Genomic DNA, 22,431 nt, shown 5'->3' with positions numbered 1-22,431 from the left:
GACAGTCAGATTGGCAAAACAGGTTTTGGAACTTGAACTAACAATTACTTATAAAAGCAGCCCTAAAAGCAAAACATAATCAGTGTGACCTATAGGTAAATGTACATAAATATATTGAAAAGCAGTTTTCTGGTGTCAGTATCACTTTAAGTGGGGCTTTAGATAAAAAGGTTTGACTGCCCTAGGGAAATACAGTGCAGGGATGACATACCAAGGATTTTAAGTGTCAGTTTACTTTTAAATAACAGATACAACTTTTTAAATCACTCATTACCTTTAAATAAAGGAGACTATTTAAGCAAGTGCCTTACATAGGGTGTACATACTGTCCTCCCATTGAAAGTAATTGATCTAAATGTAATTTGATTGATAAAAAGAACTACAGATAAATTAACCTTCCTATGATACTGCTAAAAATACAAATCTCACTTTCATAAAGTTTTAACGTTTGTCAAGAACAGTTTTAGCCGGACTACTACCCACTTTAAAATAAAGAACTTATAACATGATGCATTGTGTCTATTACATTTCTCTTTCCAGCCTCATTGATTAGCCTTGACAACCATTCAGTTTCAGTTTAGTTTTCTTACAAAGACCAATTCTAGAGTGAAGGGAATTGCAGTCAAACTGGGGTTTGATGGAAATGTACATTAGCTTGTCTTGAAATGTAATCATAAAAAGTCAATAGCATTTGTGAAACCGGTGTCACTGTAGTTTCCATGGTGGCTGTAGGTGCCTTATCAATGTCTGTAGAAGTTGCTGAGGTATGAAGGTGACTGCAAATTTGTCTGTGTTTGTTGAACAGTAAGTAGAACATGGCTGCACAAAAGTGATTTACTCATATAAACTGAGTGATAAACTCAACATCATTTATGACTGCATAGTGTTCAGATCTGCTCTAGAAAGGAAAAAAACAATTGGCTCCCATAAGATTTGTAACTTAGCAAACTGACCATTGAGTCAAATAATATTTTGATCAGAGATGTTATCCTTTACATACTGAAATGACTGAATTGCGTATACATTAGGGAACACATGGGGCTTGAAAACACACAATTAATTATTTAACTTTATATTGATAGGAAAATCATCTCTTACCTGCTAAATAGTAAAGCACCATTACATTTAACTCACTTTTTTTTAGCCGCACCCTCACAAAGGTATTTGTAATTACAGAGATAATTTGCTGTACAAATGTTGTGTATGTTGGTATGTTTCTGAGTAAAATGGATCCCCTCCAGTGGAAGCCTCTCAGGCTTGACAGCCTGAGTCTCTTTCCAGCTGTGGTTCCTACACTAGGTGGTAACTTCACTCTGCTTACTGCTCTTACTAAGCTGGCACAAGCTGACTATCTGCACTTTAACCTTGTTCTTGGTCACCTGCTCCCTGACTTCACTAAGGTTTTGTGTTACCTTAGGGCTCAGCTTAGTACTGGTGCCTTTTCTCTTAAGCTTCCCAGTACATCCACCTCTTCTGGTAGTTGGAGACCAAAGAGAATAAGCAATGTGTCCCTTACCCTAGGAATAGGACCTGTTAGAGAAAAATCAAACTGGCCTATCCAACAGTTTTTCCTTGACAGACCTAATCACACAACCCCAGGCCCTGGAATTTATGGGTCTTCTACACACTGGAGGGACGACTTGTCATTTTTTTGTTAAGTCATTAGGTACTGTTGCACTCCTCAGTTTAGAGTAGGAATGTAGATTAATTTGTCAACTCAAACAAAATTTGTGATTCGGATTATATATGTATTTATTTATTTTTGGATACTAACTGAAAAGGTATTTTTCTATAAATTTGGCTTCAAAATATTTGTAAACATCTTACAGCCTATTTTGTACATACTTCTAAATCTGAACCTATTGGTTGGAACAGTAGATACCAAATAACCTAAACACTACAAGGTTTTTCATGGTAACATAGTAAAGTGGGTTAAAACAGACCAGTATCATAATATTCAGCTTTCTCCAACTGAAACCTGCTTCTGTGATGTATTAAATACATGAAAAAGTTGGGGAAATGGTTTAAATAAAAAATTAGCAACTCAGAGACCAGATTCTGATGATGGTGAGGCTTAAGTGTTGCAGCTCAGCAAAAGCTAAAGTGCTACTATGGGGCACATTTACTAACCCACGAACGGGCCGAATGTGTCCGATTGCGTTTTTTTCGTAATGATCGGTAATTTTGCGATTTTTTCGCCGTCTTTACGACTTTTTCGTATTTTTTGCGATTTTTTCCGGCGTCTTTACGATTTTTGCGTAAAAACGCGAGTTTTTCGGCGTCTTTACGATTTTTGCGTAAAAACGCAAGTTTTTCGTAGCCATTATGAAAGTTGCGCAAAGTCGCGATTTTTTCGTAGCGTTAAAACTTGCGCGAAACGTCGCGCCTTTTAAGTTTTAACGCTACGAAAAAGGTGCGACTTTGCGCGCAAGTGTTAACGCTACGAAAAAATTGCGACTTTGCGCAACTTTCGTAATGGCTACGAAAAACTCGCGTTTTTACGCAAAAATCGTAAAGATGCCGAAAAACTCGCGTTTTTACGCAAAAATCGTAAAGACGCCGAAAAACTCGCGTTTTTACGTAAAAATCGTAAAGACGCCGAAAAAATCGCAAAAAATACGAAAAAGTCGCAAAATCTTCGTTTCCAATCGGAATTTTTCCAATTCGGATTCCAAATCGTGTCTTAGTAAATCAGCCCCTAAGAGTGGTCTCATTTCAGCTTTTTTATCAAAAGCAGTAGCTGGAAGGATACTGAATACTGCACTTTTGGTAGAGTCCCAGGTTGCTGTAGATGTGAGCACTGCTGTTTAGCTCTTGGGCATTAGCTGAGTGCCACAGTTCAGTCTCCTTGGAGTATACACCACATTATAGACATTTTCATCATGTTTAAAGTATAAAATACTGCAGATTTATGTCCCACCATAATCCAGTGAATAGGGATTATAATTAAAATTGCAGGAACATTTTACAATATTTTTTACAATAATTACCTTCAGCTTGACTGATTGATAATTTATTATACTTGAGAAGACAGGGGGAGGGAATGAGTCATTTTTTATAAAACAGGTAAGATGCATTTTAGAGTCATATTATTAGTTAAGCTACAGAAATCTAGATTTTCAATGTATGTTTTTCTAGATTAATATAATAATAATAATGAACATTATTGGTGCATTTGCAGGTCCAATGCAAGAAACAGTATATGATTTCTGGAGGATGATATGGCATGAAAACACAGCCAGTATAGTCATGGTGACCAACCTAGTTGAAGTTGGCAGGGTAAGCAATACTTTTTTCATTTGTAAACTTATTGCATTGTAATAATAAATTATAAAAAATAAATCTGCAACAATAAATAATATCAAATAATATCAAAATACATTGTACAAGTAAATATACAGGTATGGGACCTGTTATCCAGAATGCTCGGGACCTGGGGTTTTCCGGATAAGGGATTTTCCGTAATTCAGATCTGCTGCCTTAAGTCTACTAAAAAAAATCATTTAAACATTAAATAAACCCAATAGGATTGTTTTGCTACCAATAAGGATTCATTATATCTTAGTTGGGATCAAGTATAAGGTATGGTTTTATTATTACAGAGAAAAAGGAAATCATTTTAAAAAATGTGAATTACAGGTATGGGATCCCTTATCCGGAAACCCGATATCCAGAAAGCTCCGAATTACGGAAAGCCTGCCTCCCATAGACTCCATTTTAATCAAATAATTCAGATTTTTAAAATTGATTTCCTTTTTCTCTGTAAAAATAAAACAGTGCCTTGTATTTGATCCCAACTAAGATATAATTAATCCTTATTGGATGCAAAATAATCCTATTGGGTTTATTTAAAGTTTTATTGATTTCTTAGTAGACTTAGGGTATGAAGATCCAAATTACGGAAAGACCCCTTATCCGGAATACCCTTGGTCCCGAGCGTTCTGGATAACGGGTCCTATACCTGTATTTGCTAAAAATGGAGTCTATGGGAGATGGCCTTTCCGTAATTCGGATCTTTCTGGATAATAGGTTTCCGGATAAGGGGTCCAAAACCGGTACAGCTTTTTTTTCCTACTGTAACATTTCGTAGTGGTGCGAAAGAGCTTTTCCAGAATGTTGACCTTCATTGTGTTGCTGTAATTTGCTAAAAGTGGCAATTATCATCCTAGGCATGACACTTAACTAATACTATTTTCATTTAACAGCCCAAAATTTGTAGTACAGGCACGCATAGAATCTCTTACCTTGAAATCCAGTATTCAGGAATTTACAGGAAGGGCATATCCATGTTTAGCAAGTAATTCCAAAGTTTTTAAATTATTACTTTTTCTCTGTACAGGTATGGGATCCGTTATCCGGAAACCCATTATCCAGAAAGTTCTGAATTACAGAAAGGCCATCTCCCATAGACTCCAATATAAGCAAATAATTCACATTTTTTTAAAATGATTTCCTTTTTCTCTGTAATAATAAAACAGTACCTGTACTTGATCGCAACTAAGATATAATTAACCCTTATTGGAGACAAAACAATCCTGTTGGGTTTATTTAATATTTAAATGATTTTTAAAGGACTTAAATTGTGGAGATCCAAATTACAGAAAGATCCCTTATCTGGAAAACCCCAAGTCCCAAGCATTCTGGATAACAGGTCCCATACCTGTATTAATAAAACAGTAGCTTGTACTTGATTCTAACTAGGGTGCATAGACTTAAGTAGTGATGAGCGAATCTGTCCCTGAAAAATCCGCAAAACGCGTTTGTTGCGCAGCTCTTTTGTCGTCCCCGGCTTTTTTTACGTGACTGCGCCTATTTTGATGTGACCAAGTAAATGTAATTGCTATTGAAAGCAGCATTTGCTAAAGTCCTGGTTATGACTTTTTAAACAATGTTGCAAAGGCCAGTCTCCTCCTGCAAGACAGGTCTGTCAGTCTGCTGCCTTGTGTTACATTGTTTCAAATGCCAGAGCTACCAGGGCAGAGAATAGAAAAGGGCACACAGTTATATGTACAAATAACTTAAAAACCATTACAAATTTGCAATGAATGTATATTGCAAAGTTGCTTAGATATATGTTGTCTATTTTTAGGCAAAAATTATTTTTTGGGTTGAGATGTCCTCAAACTCAATGAAATGTTGCCACCAATATGGATTCATGCAGCTTAGTTGGGATCAAGTAAAAGGTACTATTTTATTATAACAGAGAAAAAGGAAATCATTCTTAAAGGAACAGTAACACAAAAAAATAAAAATGTTTTACAGTAATTAAAATATAATGTACTGTTGCCCTGCACTGGTAAAAGTTGTGTGTTTGCTTCAGAAAACTATATGCTGCTGTGTAGCCACAGGGGCAGCCATTCAAGCAGGAAAAAAGAAGAAAAGGCACAGGTTACATAAGCAGATAACAGATAAGTTTTGTAGAATAAAATGGGAATTTATGCAACTTATCTACTATATAATCTATGCCTTCTCTCCTTTTTTCAATTCAAATGGCTACTATGGCTACACAGCAGCTTTGTTTATATAAACTATAGTAGCGTTTCAGAAGAAAACATACATCTTTAACCAGTACAGGGCAGTAGCACATAATACAGGTATGGGACCTGTTATCCAGAATGCTCGGGACCTAGAGTTTTCTGAATAAGGGATCTTTCCCTAATTTAGATCTCCATAACTTAAGTCTGCTAAAAATCATTTCGATATTGAATAAACCCAATAGGATTGTTTTGCCTCCTGTACAAGGTACTGTTTTATTATTACAGAGAAAAAGGAAATCATTTTTAAAAATTGGAATTATTTGCTTATAATGGAGTCTATGGGAGATGGCCTTTCCGTAATTCGGAACATTCTGGATAATGGGTTTCCGGATAAGGGATCCTATACCTGTATATTAATTACTTTGATAAAATTCGATTTTTTTTTTGGTGTTACTGTTCCTTTAAAAATTAAATTTTTTTGCTTAAATAAAAGATTTCCCATAATTTTGGAACAGAAACAAATGTTGGTTCCCTTTAACATTTTTAGAAGGATGCAGAGGAATGCTACAGATCGAATATCCTTATTTTAGCTGTCTATAGGGTTTAAGTTACAGATTCCCCTTAAACAAACAAGCACTGGTTTCAGGTGCCTTAGACTTTTCTTGCGGCAAAGTACAGCTGCCACTACCTGTCACTGTCAGAAGCAATTGTGACAATAACAAGTCGTGCATATCTGACTCTCCCTCTATGTTGCAACAAGGGACCCCTGTCATTTTGCTGCATCTACAGGGACAATTGCTTTTGATATTTTTTTTCAACAGTCTGCTGTGTCCCCTAATAAATCCAAACTTGCAAACCTGACATATCCACTGATTGATTTTCTCATGCATTTGTTTAGTTTCTTTCTTAACTTTCACATTTAGGTGATATTAATGCCATTTGTAATGTTCTTCTAACCCATCTGTCATAAACAGTGCAATGCATTCTGCATGACTCTCAAAGGGACCCCTGCGCTGGGAATTTAAGCTAATGATTCCTAAACATGTTATGTCAGTTATGAAAAGACCTCATTAGACTGTGACTGTTTATTAACAACTTTAATGAAGCATTTCCAGCATTAGCACACACTTGCCTTGCCCTGCATGCTTTCATGAAGGTTGGTAAAATCAATTCATTCTTGCCAAAGGCTAAGGCCCCCTGCGCCCTATACTGGATGCAGTTAAGGCAGACAGCCTCATAAAGTGTTCCATGTGGTAGGGTTTTTTTTCACAGTACAGGTATAGGACCCGTTATCAGGATCTTTCTGTAATTTGGATCTCTATACCTTAAGTCTACTGAAAAATTAATAAAACATTAATTAAACCCAATAGGATTGTTTTGCATCCAATAAGGATTATTTATATCTTAGTTGGGATAAATAACAAGGTACCGTTTTATTAATACAGAGAAAAAGGAAATCAGTTTTAAAATTCTTAATAATTTGATTAAAATTGTGTCTATGGGAGATGGGCATTCCATAATTCAGAGCTTTCTGGATAATGGGTTTCCGGATAAAGGAATCCCATACCCGCACAAACATTTGATCTTCATGAATTAATTTTTCTGCATACACCATGAAACATATTGAGTCAAAAGGCTTTAACTGTATTCAGGGATGATTCTGAAATCCTGTCCCCCTGAGGCAGACTTTCCGATGCCGCCCATCTCCCCCCCCCCCCCACACACACTTGAGAAAGGGCCCCTGTGATCCAAAACAAAACCAATACAAAATTTAGCGCTTTATTTTGTGTTGCTCCCTTCCTACTTTTACTTTCCAGATGTTTCTGTATAGACAGTACCCCACTGGTTTACTGCAGAAGGTTAGCATTTTGTCTTAGATAAGGGTAGCCTAGCACAATGCAACCTCTCAGTAATTTACCCTTTAGTAGTACTTTAAATTTAAAACTATTCCTTGCTCATGTCAGCATCCCTGTTCTTGATACTCTTAGAACACTGTAGCGGGGTTTCAATTAATTATAATAATTTAATCACTTTAAATCAATATTGACTTATGTGGTAACAGGGTCCTATTTTTATGTTGTACTACAAAGGGCTAAAATCTCAAATGGTCTATACACCAATATTCTAAGATGGAAAAATAAATGGTAAACAAATCCGACTGCTATAGAGGTTATTTTCAATGTTGCTTTTATATTTTATTTGATTTTATTCTGTTATCTGCATTTTTTAGTGGAATAAGAAGAAAAATGAATTTGTATATTGTATGCATACTTTCTGGCACAATTTGTGCATACCATATAGCACCGTATGGCTCCGTAACACAAAGCTGTAATTGTTGTTATACATCAGCCCAAAGAAATGAGGATAATATTTACAGCTAGTACAGCCATATTTTATGGTGCCAACACTTAAAAGTCCCCACTTGGCGAGATAGCTTCCCAGACAGCTTTGTTGTAGGTCCAATTTGTCCCTTGCTCTTGTGCAGCTGCTTCTTGTTACTTTCTGCAAACAGATTTTATTTTCTAGCTAATAGCTGAACCCAACCCAGGCACATAGAATATAGGCTGTGCTCGTAACTGAATGGCAGACACGTAGATCACATTCACACTGTGACAATTTAAACTCGGGGGCCTTCTCATTAGAATGCAATTGGAATTACTGCACTGTGTTTTAATTAAACAATAATGTATGCTCAGTAAAGCAACTGCTGAAGGAATCATTTTGAGCAGAAATACAGTATCAGCTGCTTGCTGGGGATGATCAGTTGTTGCTGAACCAGTCTGCATAGAAGCTGCTTTCAGTGGCATTGATTTGTGGGAATTGCATTGGTGCTTTGGATATCTAATAACCATAGTGAGCACAGTTGTACTACTGAGTCATGCATAACATGGGCAAAACTGTTCTAGCTGCGCCTACAGATACACTGAACACTTGCTTATGTAGTGAATAATGTACCCCTATTGTAAAATATAAGAGTATAATAAGGAGGGGTTCAATAACCAAAGGCCGAGTGCAACTCCAAAGAAACTTCTAATGTCAGGCCAGTTAGCATAACTGACCTTTAGGTGGCACTGTTGTTTTAATTTCATTATTTTAACAATGTAAATAATGCTAATATCATGACATCTAAAAAAAAAAAAAAAGAATTAATGTAAATAGCAAATGTGCTTGGAAGAGAACTTGTCCAAAGTTGACACATAATATGGGCATATGCCCAGGTATTTTCAGGGTATACTCTGTGTTTTGACATTCCATCTTATATAGCTCATTCTAAGAATTTCACTTTTATTTTGAACCCTAATGCTGAATTTCCTGGCAGGCTAAAAATATATTGTATTAGCTATACTGTTAACCCCATGGCTCCCAGATGCAATTTGGCTTTTGTAAGTGATCGGTTTTATGGGAACTTTCACACAATTTTTATTTGCTGCCTTGTCTTTCCTGAAACAGGTCAAGTGCTGTAAATATTGGCCAGACGATACTGAAATTTATAAAGACATAAAAGTGACTCTGATTGAAACAGAACTGCTTGCAGAATATGTAATCAGAACATTTGCGGTGGAAAAGGTATGTCAGCAAATGTCTGTGATTTCAGTTGTTTCTCCAACTCTGTCTGATGTTAAAGATATTTGAGAACTTACATTTTATTGTTATGGCAAGTTAGATAGCACCCAATTTAAACATAAAATAAGCTTGATCTCATTTAAATTCAATCAAATCTCATTTTCATCATACTGCGTGTCTTAATAAGGCATGTTGGTATAATTGCTTGCTTGATAAATTTTACTTGAGTAGCAGATGGTTTCTTGGTAGGTAAAAATACAAAAGCTGTATGGTGTCACTGCTGGAGGATTTATTGCAGCAGTCAGTCTGGGTTTTGTAGTCACTTATATCTACTAGCAAGTGGAACATACAGGGTATAGGAAGATCTCTTGCTGCACAGGGGTTAATTTACACATTGCTAAACAGGGGATAAGAAGATAACAAACACTTTAATAGACTGCACTAAACCCTTATAAAGTATTCGTTTTGCTTGGCTGAAATCAAGTGCATAGATTAAGAACTAGACTTGCAGGCAGTGTTATTATTGGCTGAATATGTGCTTTGTCCTTTTAAGATGACACTTCCTAGTGCACGAGCACAAACAGGGTGTAGGATCATCTTGGGATATTCAAAGCAGTAGCAGCCTGTAGCCAGTATAAATAAGGATTATACATTTTTCCTGGAATAGAATCCACAATATACTATTTATAGCTTTCTGTCAAAAGAACTTTTCTTTACATTTGTGAACTCCGAATCCATAGTATACACAGAAATCTGATAATCTGGCAACATGGAACTAGTAGGAATGTTCCTGAATTAAATGTATTGAGATTGGGGTCTCTCAGGAAAACTAGAGCTTATGTGAGCTACAGGTATAGATCTTATTCTCCTAAACTAGTTGAGCAGACTCAGTTGGGTAGTAATATTTTTTTTTCAAAATCTTTCTTTTATTGGTTTTGCATTCAAAGGAGGGGGGAGGGGAGGGGGGTACAGAAGAAAAAAAGGGGGAGGGGGGGAGGTTCAGCAAAATGTTACAGTATTCATTGTCCATTGTTTTTAGGCAGGGTTAACAGCGAGTTTTGTTATACAAAGATATTAAAATGCAATATATGTCCAATACATCTTATGCCATTTGCTAGTATTTTGGGTCCTATTCCTAGGGGTTTGTCATGTTACGGTGGTGTTTTCTCACTTTAGCAGTTTAGCAGATTGAGCCAGGGATTCCAAGTACTATGATATTGTTGGATCTTATTATGTAACAAGGCTGTGATTTCTTCTAGTTTCCTAGTTTCTTATACTAGGGTGACCCATTCGTTTGCTGTGGGGGGGTTTATTGATTTCCACTTTTTGGGAATTATTGCTTTTGCTGCATGTAATAAGTGGAGTGTCAGTTTATCATTTACAATTAAGTTGCTGTTTCCATCATAGTAAAAAAGAAGCAGGGGGAGGTTGGAGGGGTGGATATTGCTATTAGTGATCTTGCTAGATATTTCACACACTTTGCTCCAAAATTGTGTCATAGCTGGACACAAGAACCATCTATGCTTAAAGGACCCCACCTCAGAGCCGCACCTCCAGCATTTGTCGCTGATGTTTGGGAAAAGCTTATCAGTTGGGTAGTAATATTAAATGCTCCTATAAAGTAAGTGCTGAGTGACAAGGCCTCCAAAAGACTTTGTGGTAGGGTAAGGCCCATCAGCAAATTCAGTTGTTGTGGTAGGATCCCCAACTCCCAATTATAGATCACTCCACTAATGGACTGAAATGCACCCTGTTCTTTTAATTGTAACATGATTAATTAACTTAGTCAATACAAAAAGTATATTTTAAAAACATTCCAGTTAGCCCTTAATAAAGCCCTTTCTTCTCCAAATGGTTACCTTCACTAGCACCTAAATTAAACTAGATTGCTTAATCTTCAGTATTTGAGTATCTGTGTTCAGCTGTTACCTTTTCAAGCGACTTAAGGTTTTCTCTTGACATACATCAAACAGCTAACTGACTATTCCAGCTTATAAATAAACTTTTGCAGAAAGTACAACCTTCTCAAGTTTGCAAATTGCCTTGAGTAGCATATGTTTGTATTGATTAGAGACGTGTGAAGGATTCCAGTTGGAGATGTTGCTTATTAAATGCTGCCTAGTTTCAGTTCATCTGTCGAACAGATGGAGCTCCATCCAATCCGATTAGATATGATAGTAATATATTAAGATGTCTTATTTGCTGAGATTTATGATGGCTTCTTGGAATATTGTCTCTTTGGCAGTGAGCAAGATATTGCCAGAGACAGTGAGATTTTAGTTGATATTAATATGTTTCCTATTTGGCTGGAACAAGCTTTAATTTCAATGGTATTTAAGCTTTAATATGTTTTTCCCAGGAGGTGCTATGTGGCAGCTCACTATGAATAAATGAAAACCTATATAACTTGTTGTTGATTTAAAGAATGCAATGACCACGCATGTTGCTCAAGAATAAGTTTACATGGCTGTGCTGTCATCAGTATCCATAACTTATGCACATTTATACCCATTATTTTATGTAAAAACAACACCTGTTCACTTGGTGCTGTAACCATAGGTTTTTATGTGTTTTACTTGTATATAACAGATCTAGCATTTCTGTATTATTCAAGTTAGACAATCTAGGTGGCAAAATTCTGCAAAGGTCTTAAGGCTTTCTTAACAATAACAATATCCATTTTTAATTTGGCTTTTTATTGTTATTACATGTGTTTCCTAAGCAGAGGGGCGTCCATGAAATCCGTGAAATTCGCCAGTTCCACTTCACAGGCTGGCCAGACCATGGAGTACCATATCATGCAACAGGGCTTCTAGGATTTGTACGACAAGTTAAATCAAAGAATCCACCTAATTCAGGTCCATTAGTTGTGCACTGCAGGTAATTACACTGCTCTTTTATCAGAACTCTTAGAATACTTAGAAAAGCAGATGTTGCCACCAAAAAAATTAAAGTGTTTTAAAATAATGAAAATATAATGTAGATTTTATAAATAAGCTGCTGTGTAACTAGAGTAGACATTAAAACTTGAAAAAAAGGAGAAATGGCTGAAAAGGTTGCGTACAGATAAGCTCTCTACAATGGTACTTTACAGAGCTTATCTGTTATCTGCTATGTAACCTGTATCATTAGGCCTATTTCAGTTTGAATGGCTTTCCCTATGGCTACACAGTAGCATTGTTTATATAAACTATTGTGGTGTTTCTGAAGCAAACACACAACTTTCACCAGTGCAGTGCCACAGTACATTATATCTTAATTACTTTGATAGGCTTTCATTTTTTGGTGTTATGAACTAGCTGCATACAATGTACATAATACTGTACCTGAGTCATTTTTTTCACCAGCAAATCAGCATATGACCCCTCTCTCCCAGTTCTGGTGGGGGTTGGGGGATTGGATGTGGTGGCACCCAGTGTGATGCCACAGATGGCAAGAAGGAAGAATTGGGGTTATCAGAGGTTCAGGACAAAGTCTTTAAAATTGGGCATTTTTTATAGCTTATATTTCTCAAGTCGAAAATTATATGCCAGTAATCCTTTTGCCTTGTTTCAACACTGTAATGTTTGTAGAGACTTCACCTGCCTTGTCATCTTAGATGTGTTACCCCAAGGTGTCTAAGAATATGTATTTACAATAATGGAATCATCAAAGGGCTATGGAACAAGAACAGAACTACTGTATTGAGGACAACTATACAGAACCTTAGGGTCAACCTGAGATTTAACATTTAACACCAATACATATACATATATTACATATATAATTATAAGAATGATTGAAATGGAAAATTTCAGCACAGAAAGTATACACCACAATCTGAATATGATTATTTGGTTGGGAAAAAGTCTAGAGAATCCAGAGAACTTTAAAGTCAATAGCAGAAATAAATTCTTATAGCTCCTTTTTCTCTGTATTGATATTTTTCCCCTTTATCTGTAATCCTAGCCATGATGCTGGAGGCAAAGTTGACAGAAAGTTGAAAGTAATGAAAACAATTCATATTCCTTCTGAGCACTGAAAACTTTTTGTGATAATAGCAGAAAATTCAAGTCTTCTTCTGGGTCCTAAGGAAAAACTACTGAAACAAAATGTGTGTTTCTAATTGACTCACGAAGGCTAAAATGTTTCGGCTCCTCTATAAAATGTCCCCTCTTCACTGTAATAAAAATTTTCTTTGATTCCAGTGCAGGGGCAGGAAGGACTGGCTGCTTTATTGTCATTGACATCATGCTGGATATGGCAGAAAGAGAAGGCGTGGTAGATATCTACAATTGCGTGAGGGAACTGCGTTCCCGTAGAGTAAATATGGTGCAGACTGAGGTACCGTTTGGATTCAAATTTAACAAATGAAAATTGTGAATCTGCATGCAGTAAAGCTTAGAGATCTGTTTATTTACTATTATTTGCCCTCTGCTCTTTAATTCAACTATAATAAGTATGGGATCTCTTATTTGGAAATCCAATATTCAGAAAGCTGTGAATTATGGGAAGGACATCTCCCATAAAGTCTATTTTACCATATAATTAAAAATGTTAAAAATTATTTCCTTTTTTTCTGTAGTAAAAACAGTAATTTGTATTTGATCCTAACTAACTTGTGTAAATCCATATTGGTGGCAAAACAATCCTATTGGGTTTATTTAATGTTTAAATAATGTTTACTAGACCTAAAGTTTACTTCTATGTATGGGGCACACAGGGGCTAATTTACAAACACAGCCACACTATGAAAAGTGTAATTTAGGATAAAAGTCACAATATTTTTTTACCCGTAATACAGCATTTTCCCATAATTTCAGCATAATTGTGGATGCTCATGAATAAGCATCAGTGAGCCCACAATTGTGCTCAAAGTGAAGATTGTGTAATTCCCAATGCTCAACATTAAAATGATTGGTTTGTGATTCATAAGGCGCAAGACTGCTATACCTATTGGCACAACCCACAGTGGCATCACTGAACAGGGTGGCAGCAGCTCCAGGGTCTCCCTTTGTCCGATGTCCTGCTATCAGTCTGTTAGCATTGGATACAATTCCATATTGACATTATTTAGTGCAGATTTCAGCATGTCACTACAAGAATGCAGCATATATTACGGTAACTTCGAATTGAAAGCTGCTAAGCTGACCAGGCTTTTTATCTTTTCTCTTTACAGGAGCAGTATGTGTTCATTCATGATGCCATTTTGGAAGCTTGCCTTTGTGGAGATACAGCAATCTTGGCATCTCAGGTCAGATCTGTTTACTATGAAATGAACAAAGTGGACCCACAGACTAACTCTAGCCAAATTAAAGAAGAATTTAGGGTAAGTGCTACAGCAATCTATCTTACATGAACATATGCATATTTACAGTGCAAACATAACACATTAACACTTAGCCATATCCATTGAGCTGCCATTTTTAAATATTGAGCCTAAGAGAGACTTCTAGTTTAAATAGATTTTGGCAGAATGGTAGACATTGACAAAGAATGCCCTGAGATATCTCAGGATCTAAACTGTGATGATTTAATATAGACCCAGCAAGTGAAGAATATCATAACCCCCTTATGTTGGATTCGAGAGTGCATGAGTCCTTTTAATTAAAGTTTAATCATTTAAAGTTAACAGAGGTTTGTGTGTATGGATTGCAGTATTGTGCTCTTCTTTTCGAAACGGCATAAAAATTGCATTCTTTATTTTAATAATTTTAAGAAGAGATCAGCAGAAAACTAATTTTGTATGTACCTTGTCCTGTTCTTGACATATATGTTTTTCCAGCCAAGGAAACTAAACGCGGGTTCTTATTAATAACTGTAGCATCTTGTTTTTAGACATTAAATATGGTGACTCCAACTTTGCGAGTGGAAGACTGCAGTATAGCGCTCTTACCCAGAAACCATGAGAAGAACCGTTGCATGGATGTATTACCGCCAGACCGATGTCTCCCATTTCTCATTACAATCGATGGGGAGAGCAGTAACTACATCAATGCAGCACTGATGGATGTAAGATTGCTTTATGATGCCTAGGTTCATGATGATGAGACAATAATCTGGAATTCAACAAAATGAGAAACCTTGTTAATAAACAGCCTCTGGCACAAAATGTCACCAGGGTGCATCTGCTTGTAATCAATAACATGCATGACAAAGTATTTCATTTTCTGAAATAACATTATGGGCTCTCATACATTCTTTGTTCTACAATAAAATACCTTTATGTCTACTTAACTTGGAACCAAAGGGGGGAAGGGGACCCCCATCCCAATATTAGGTGACCAAAAAGACTTTTGAAGAAAAGTTTTGTTTCATTTAACTTTTGGGTGTTTGCTGTATAGTTAGTTGCATTCTTGATCCTCATTTGAGCTTTAAAAAAAGATGGTTAATGTAAGTCATTTTGGTCATTTTTTTTCTTTGGATCTATCACAGCCGTTTTTCACCTGTTTTCCTCAGTCAGGTCTATATTTTTTATCCAGCATTGAACATATTACAGCCAACAAACAGATGGTCCTACAATGCTGCAATTCAGAGTCTGTGTGCCAGCAGTAACAAAGTGTATCTCATGTGCTTGTATGAAATAAGTGCAATAGCAAAGAGTGTGCTTGGAGACGGTGACTGTATTTAAATTCCTGACCCCTTTTAGGGCTGCTTATGTTTACAGAGTCACATCCTCTCCTGTTTTTATTTATACCCCTACTTCACTCAGTAGGAGTTGTAGAGAAGGTGATAAAGCTCATGGCAACCTTACACACACCATGGATATGAATGGAGTGCAAGGACTCCTGATTGTTCTGGTACTTTAATTCTTCTAATCCCATGTAAACAGTAGGGGAAGAGGCAGAACTGAAGACCCCCCTATTAACAATAAGCTATGTCCCTATAATTTACTAAATGGAAAAGGAAACCTCATTATTTAAAAAGTGTTTTTTCTTGTAAAACCTAATCGGAAGAGCATTCTTCCTGATACTGTGACTTATGACATTGCAGTGGTTTAATAATTAACTTGAAATACATTTTTACAGAGCACAGTACTGAACAGACCATACTAAGCAAGGAAAGGGTCCAGGTCCCCTAACACAAATGTCATTTGTTTTGTCATTCACTTAGGAACTCAGTTAGAGAGCCTTATAACCCTTATAACAGGCTGTATTTTGGTATATTTTACCAATTAACCTTGGTCTTATTTTTATGATGAGATAAAGAGAAAATTCCAAATGCTACTGCAAGCAATAAAATACATCTAAAAAGACAATCTATTTGAAGTACAATAAGGACCTGCCAATTCAGTTTCTGTTCTAGTTCTGTAGAAAAGAACATACTGTATTTTATCAAATGTTCCAGAGCGACAAAGATATTTTCTGCGGAGTAGAATTGCAGTCTCAGAAGTCTGATACCGTAGATAGGCTCATGGGTGACATTTATTCACAATCTCTTAGAAGAGGTCTTAGGGCGTTTTTTTAATCCTAACAATGTTTTCAATTTTGTCATTCTGCTCCTAAATATCTCTGCTGCCTTTTCCAATTTTCTTCAAATCCTTACATTTTTTTCATTATTTCTTCAGAGCTACGTGCAGCCATCTGCCTTCATAGTCACACAACATCCCTTGCCAAACACAGTGAAAGACTTCTGGAGACTGGTCCTAGACTATCACTGCACATCCATAGTAATGCTAAATGATGTAGATCCTGCCCAGGTGAGCCTGCACATTACTGCGCATTACTTTGCTTTGTCTGCGTTATTAGTACACACGGTCAAACTCCCGTTTAATGGAACCCAATTTTACAGTCAGTGTCAGTTTTCCTGCATATTTGCACCATAATTTTAGCCAATTTTCCTTAAAAATACATTTTGTGAAAGAATTTGAAGAGTTTTTTAATTTTTACAGTCAACCCCTAATTTTCCATCACCCCATTTTGCATTTTTCGAAATTATGGTTTGACTGTAACTAAAACCTCATAAGGAGACAAGTCCTGCATATACTGCTAAACTATATATATATACACTCGCTTGCTTTCACACACTTTTATATATACATCTTCAAACACTTACTATCTCTTATACACAGAGGGTGTTATGTAATAAAAGGCACTAAGTTTGCCCAGGAGCAGTAGCCCATGGCAACCAATCAGCAGGTAGAATTTACTGGTCACATGTTTAAAGGCAGACATCTTATTAGTTGCAATGGGTTGCTGCTACAGGGCAAACTTTGTGCCTTCTATTACATTATTCCCATTGTGTATAAGAGATAGTAAGTGATGGAGTAATATTTCTTAAATATAACTTGCACACACACAATCTAACAGTACCTCAATCAGCATGAGTGCTTGAACTGGGGTAAAAATAAGTGAAAGGAGCTGCACACCAAAATAAGCCCCAGCCACGGTTATAAGCCAAATCCACCATTATAATAAGCCTCGCCCACTAACAACAGTTCTGCTATTTCAATATTTATTAAAAATGTTTTTAAAAATAAAGGGTTATTAAGAAGAAGGGAGAAATCCTATTTTATCCAGAACAGAATCCTCTATTGCCTTATGCCTATAGTATGCTAGTATTGTCTAGGGAGAAGTTTCGGGATGGAGTAAATTCAAATTCAGTTTTGCCTTTCTTGAGTGTAAGATTGCAATATGGGATATATACTGTATACAAGTGCTCTGGCAGTGAGGTCTGTTTATCTCAAACTAGCAGAAATGTATGGCTGAGAAGTCAGGGGGTTCAGATTGGAACAGATTTTCAAAAGGGCTGGGTGGTACAAAGTCTGAACTGGTGAGTGCAAAGCAGACATGTATAGATTCTCATTGACCCAGGGCTAGTGCTGGTAGCTGCCACTGGCAAGCTCTGCTGTATATTGACCTTTAATTGGATATAGTGATGGCACAAGGATGCTGCAGCCAGCGCTATAGGAAGTAGAACAGCTAATATAATTTTAATAGCAAGAAACGCTTAATGCATAGAATGCTATATTAAATATAATAAATGTGTTTGTTGCAGTTGTGTCCTCAGTACTGGCCAGAAAATGGAGTACATCGACATGGTCCCATTCAAGTGGAGTTTGTATCTGCAGACTTAGAAGAGGACATCATAAGTCGAATATTTAGAATCTACAATGCCTCAAGAGTAAGGATGTCATTCTACTTTACCTTGTAATTTCTCATGGCCCATAGTATCAGTTAATGTGTTAATGTTAATGCTGAAAGATACCTAAAACCTCTGGATCTAAGGTTTGTGTATGATACACTGTATGTGTATGAAATCCCAGCTTTGGAAGTGTTTGGGTGCTTTCCCGGGCACTATTAATTATCTCACCATAAAACATTTAAAGTTCAGAGTGTGTTTGTCACATGTGTCCCTAGGCCAAGACTTACACTAGATCCTATCTGAGGCTGACTGGTGATGGCTGTTGCTCACTGAACTGCCCTTTGGACAGACTTTAGGTTCCTAGTATGATAGTGAAGGCAATGCAGGGGTGATACCACACTCCTCACTAGCAATTAGTGTAGTCACTAGTAGAGATTAATGATGTTGAGGGCAGGTAGAGTAAAAAATAAGGACATTGCAGTCTAGTAGATACCTCTCACAGATAAATTGGTAGGTTTCAGTAAATCAACAACTATGACTGTCACAGTGCCAGAAGGGCACATAAATTGTACACAAATGTTCAACTATAAAATTATTCAAGACATCATACACCAATGCCCAACTATAGTGCAGTATTTCTCATTTCTTCTTTTGTTTTAGCCACAGGATGGATACCGCATGGTGCAGCAGTTCCAGTTCCTAGGCTGGCCTATGTACAGGGACACACCAGTGTCAAAAAGGTCTTTCCTTAAGCTTATACGGCAGGTGGACAAATGGCAGGAAGAATACAATGGTGGAGAAGGTCGAACAGTTGTACACTGCTTGTAAGTAATACAGTTACCATGCCTGGAACATCCATTCAATTAAATGGGTTGAACAATGGATAGAAAAATTGCCAAAGCTTCTTCTTCAATGAGAGGACTTAATTCTGTACCAATGGTGGTTTAATTATTCCAAACATACGGGAGTAATTGGATACAGTTCTGTGCTTATTACACTCCTGTGTGTCTAGAGTGTACTTGAGGCTTAGTGGTAAAAGTACAACATCTGTGCCACAGTGGGTGCATCATCACAGTGTAAGGCATTTGTGAACAGGCTTCATTCTTAGGATATCGCCAATGACGCACGGGAAATTCAATTTATTATTGCAACTAGAGTAGAAGAAAATAACTAATAGCAGATTTTTTTGCATTGAGATAGACAGAAAGTCAATATAACTTAATTTGGAGAGATGGCAGTTTTAGGAAAGTTACTATGACAGTGCCCACAAGTCCCTGTGCTTTTATGTTTTTTTATGCATGAATGGTGTAACATGTATATTTGCCTAGATACCAGAAGAAATTTCTGTTAGCAAAGAAAAAGTTACATGAGAATTGAGGAAAGAAGGCAGATACAATAAAGTGGCTTTTTATTGCATTACTGGCAGTTTATCAAGCCATCAAGCAAAAAGCTATTTATCTTATCAAGCTAGGATTTGATAAATGGCCCAAAACATTGCTGAGCGGTATAACTTCAGTAATTCATTGCAGTTATATGGTGCACTGTGGCCTTACAATTATCCTGTAACCATGGGAAAAAAGTCCACTGCTTGTAAAAATACACCAATTTTCAAGTCATTTTCCCAAAGAGTTCAGTCCAATAATCAGAGGGGGATGTTAAACACTGCAGCTACAAAATAGTTATAGGATTATTTTGTGTCGACTATGGCTGCCTTAAATGGCTGTGTGATCTCTCTTTGTAACCTTGTCTTTGTGTTTTTGTTTGTTCTTTTAATTAAAATAATCCATAATCCTCCCTTTTTTTCCTTTTATAAAGCACAAATCAAAAATTGTTTTGTTCTACCCACCCCCACAGTAAACAGAGTATATTATATTGTTTAAATGGAAGTAACAAACTTTGTATATAAAATACCCTCCTATCCATAAGCTGCAGCTTTTGTTAGGCTCTGCGATAAGGAGTAGCTCATTATGCAGAGAACGTAACTGGTGAACTGGTAGTTTGAATTTACTGCCAACCCTTACTCAGTTACTCAGCAGAACCAGGAAGTTGCAAATTGAAAGTTGTTCAATTTATCAAAAAAGCAGATATTTCTATGTTAAAAATAAATGGCAAAAAGTCAACACAAGCCCTAAGCCCTATTTACTAAACTCATGCTGAAAATGGTGATATGCTGTCCTTTTAAAATAACTTTTTTCTGCATATTTACATTAATACAACTATATATTTAAAAGCCTTTAAAGCTATTCTTACAGTTCATTGCACCTTGTAAAATTCTCTGGATATTGTACGTCCTACTGTAATTTATAACAATATTAGAATTTACTAAGGATATAAAAGGACATGGCCACATCATTGTATGATTCCCCTTCAATTTGTTTCACCTCTACTCCCTGAAGTTGGGTCAATATCACTCTGCTTCTTGCAGCTTATCCATTGCACCTCTGTTCCCTCCTGCCTGCCCATTCCCCTCTGATGACTTCCACAGGTCTTTTTTGCCTCCTCTCCCTCCAGCCTTTTCACTTCACATCTGTCCCTTCCTTCCCATTCCTTTCAACTCTGCTCCCTCCAGTCCGTCTGTTTTAAATCTGTTCCTTCCCTTCTGCCCATTCCTATCTGCTGGCTTCTATCTTTCCATTTCACCTCTCCTTCCCCCAGCCTGTCTATTTCACGTCTTTTCCTTTTTTTCTTCAAACCTGTCCAATTAGGAGACACATAGAAACATGTTAAGCAGCATTTACATACATCAGACATGTCCAGCCTGTCATTCCAAATCTGATAACTCACAATATCCCCAACAGATACAGACAGGAGATGCTTTTGTTGATGCAATTGTGTACTGGGACTTGCACCACATCCACCACTGGAATGTGCATTGCCATATAAATCACAAATGGTGATGGTAACTTTGCAGATATATTTAACACCTTTTTGAGCAAGGGATGGGTCATGGCTACTAATTATCTAATAAAAATATAATATGAGATGAATATGCACACACATTCGGCCTGACAAGGAGTAAGCTTTCTCAGCATCTTCCATTAATCCAAGTAAATCTCTGGGATTATAGAAGTGATGTTAAATTTGAGAAGGCTCCATCAAGTTTGTATCCCTTACGGTCAAATCCGACCTTTCAGTTGTATTGAAAGCTTTGGAATGAACAGTGAACATTCCTGAAATCCTTCATGTAAGTGCCTAACATTGCAGTTAGATTGAAGAATGTTCTGGTGTGCTGAGGATGACTGAAATAACCTTTTCAAAAAGGCTTTTACATTTAAAATCCAAAACCACAGAACCAGGACTAAGGCTTGACCTGCTTTTCCTAACATTTACATTTAAATTCCATTGTTAAATGTTGAAAACATGCAGACAGAGTTATATTTGCCTATATCTTTTACTGTGCGGTAGCAGTGTTTATCAAAACACTAGGCATTTTTTTGTATATTTGTCATTTTACTTTCTACTTTTTAAGACTTTTAGTGTTTAAAAAGTGCTCAGTTTAAATTATTGGGGTGTTAAATTTTAGCACTGCTAGAGCGTTGCTTGCTAAAAGCGGTCAAACACATTCTGACACGTATCTTTTTTTGATGAATGTTCCACTTTATTGAAAGACATTTGTGACTGACAGAAATCTGTTTCTGACAGTCAGGAAAGTGCTTATAAATGGGAGAATATCAAACTTCAATATTTGATAAATCTACTTCATAATTTTACTATGACTGTTCTATGGAAAATTATTACTCATAATATGTACAAAGTATTACTAGGCAATGGCTTGACATTCAGTTTTATTAATGAGAAAAATGTTTGGGGTGGGATTCTGAATGCCAGTAGTGGTGCATAATGAAATTGTGAGCAGAAAATATGGCATACATTAGAGAAATATGATTAGCAAAGTAAAGCAGTCTTCTGCAGCCCATTTGGCCTTTCTTAGCCAAAATGGCAGCTTCTTCTGCTTTTGCCTGGGTATTATTCAGATATCAATCGGGTGGGCAGATGACTATAGTGGGTCTTTTCTTCTGAAGCTGAAGGTTCAGCATGGTGCCCATTGTGTGATCTGGTCATTAACTGGTTTAATGAAAGCCTCTACCACTGTATTCATGATATTCATCTTTCAGACCTTATATCACATATACTTGTTTCCTGCCTAAAAACTTCCTTCCAAATAAAGGGAATTTTAAATACAAAATATCATGGTTTCTATAAAACATGGATAATTTTTATTTCATGATATGTCTGGAAATTTAAAACATGTTTTTAATAGCTGTTTTTTTTACTGCTGCCAAAATTACAATTTGTAACCAGGTCACACTATTCTGCAGTGTGTAAC

At 36.5% G+C, this 22,431-nt stretch overlaps 1 protein-coding gene across 1 annotated transcript in view; it reads left to right on the top strand.

The window, feature by feature from the left end:
* ptprm (protein tyrosine phosphatase, receptor type M) overlaps positions 1–22,431 on the top strand; it is a 431,502-nt gene that overhangs the window by 399,787 nt on the left and 9,284 nt on the right. The window contains exons 23-31 of the mRNA XM_031903767.1: positions 3,182–3,279; positions 8,928–9,044; positions 11,767–11,921; positions 13,229–13,364; positions 14,200–14,349; positions 14,859–15,032; positions 16,588–16,719; positions 18,018–18,143; positions 18,765–18,928. Coding sequence (XP_031759627.1) covers positions 3,182–3,279; positions 8,928–9,044; positions 11,767–11,921; positions 13,229–13,364; positions 14,200–14,349; positions 14,859–15,032; positions 16,588–16,719; positions 18,018–18,143; positions 18,765–18,928 — 1,252 coding nt within the window. The remainder of the gene's footprint in view (positions 1–3,181; positions 3,280–8,927; positions 9,045–11,766; positions 11,922–13,228; positions 13,365–14,199; positions 14,350–14,858; positions 15,033–16,587; positions 16,720–18,017; positions 18,144–18,764; positions 18,929–22,431) is intronic.

Source organism: Xenopus tropicalis, chromosome 6 (assembly GCF_000004195.4).
Source record: "Xenopus tropicalis strain Nigerian chromosome 6, UCB_Xtro_10.0, whole genome shotgun sequence".
In the NCBI taxonomy this organism is placed as follows: domain Eukaryota; kingdom Metazoa; phylum Chordata; class Amphibia; order Anura; family Pipidae; genus Xenopus; species Xenopus tropicalis.
This window is presented reverse-complemented; position numbering and strand designations above follow the sequence as displayed.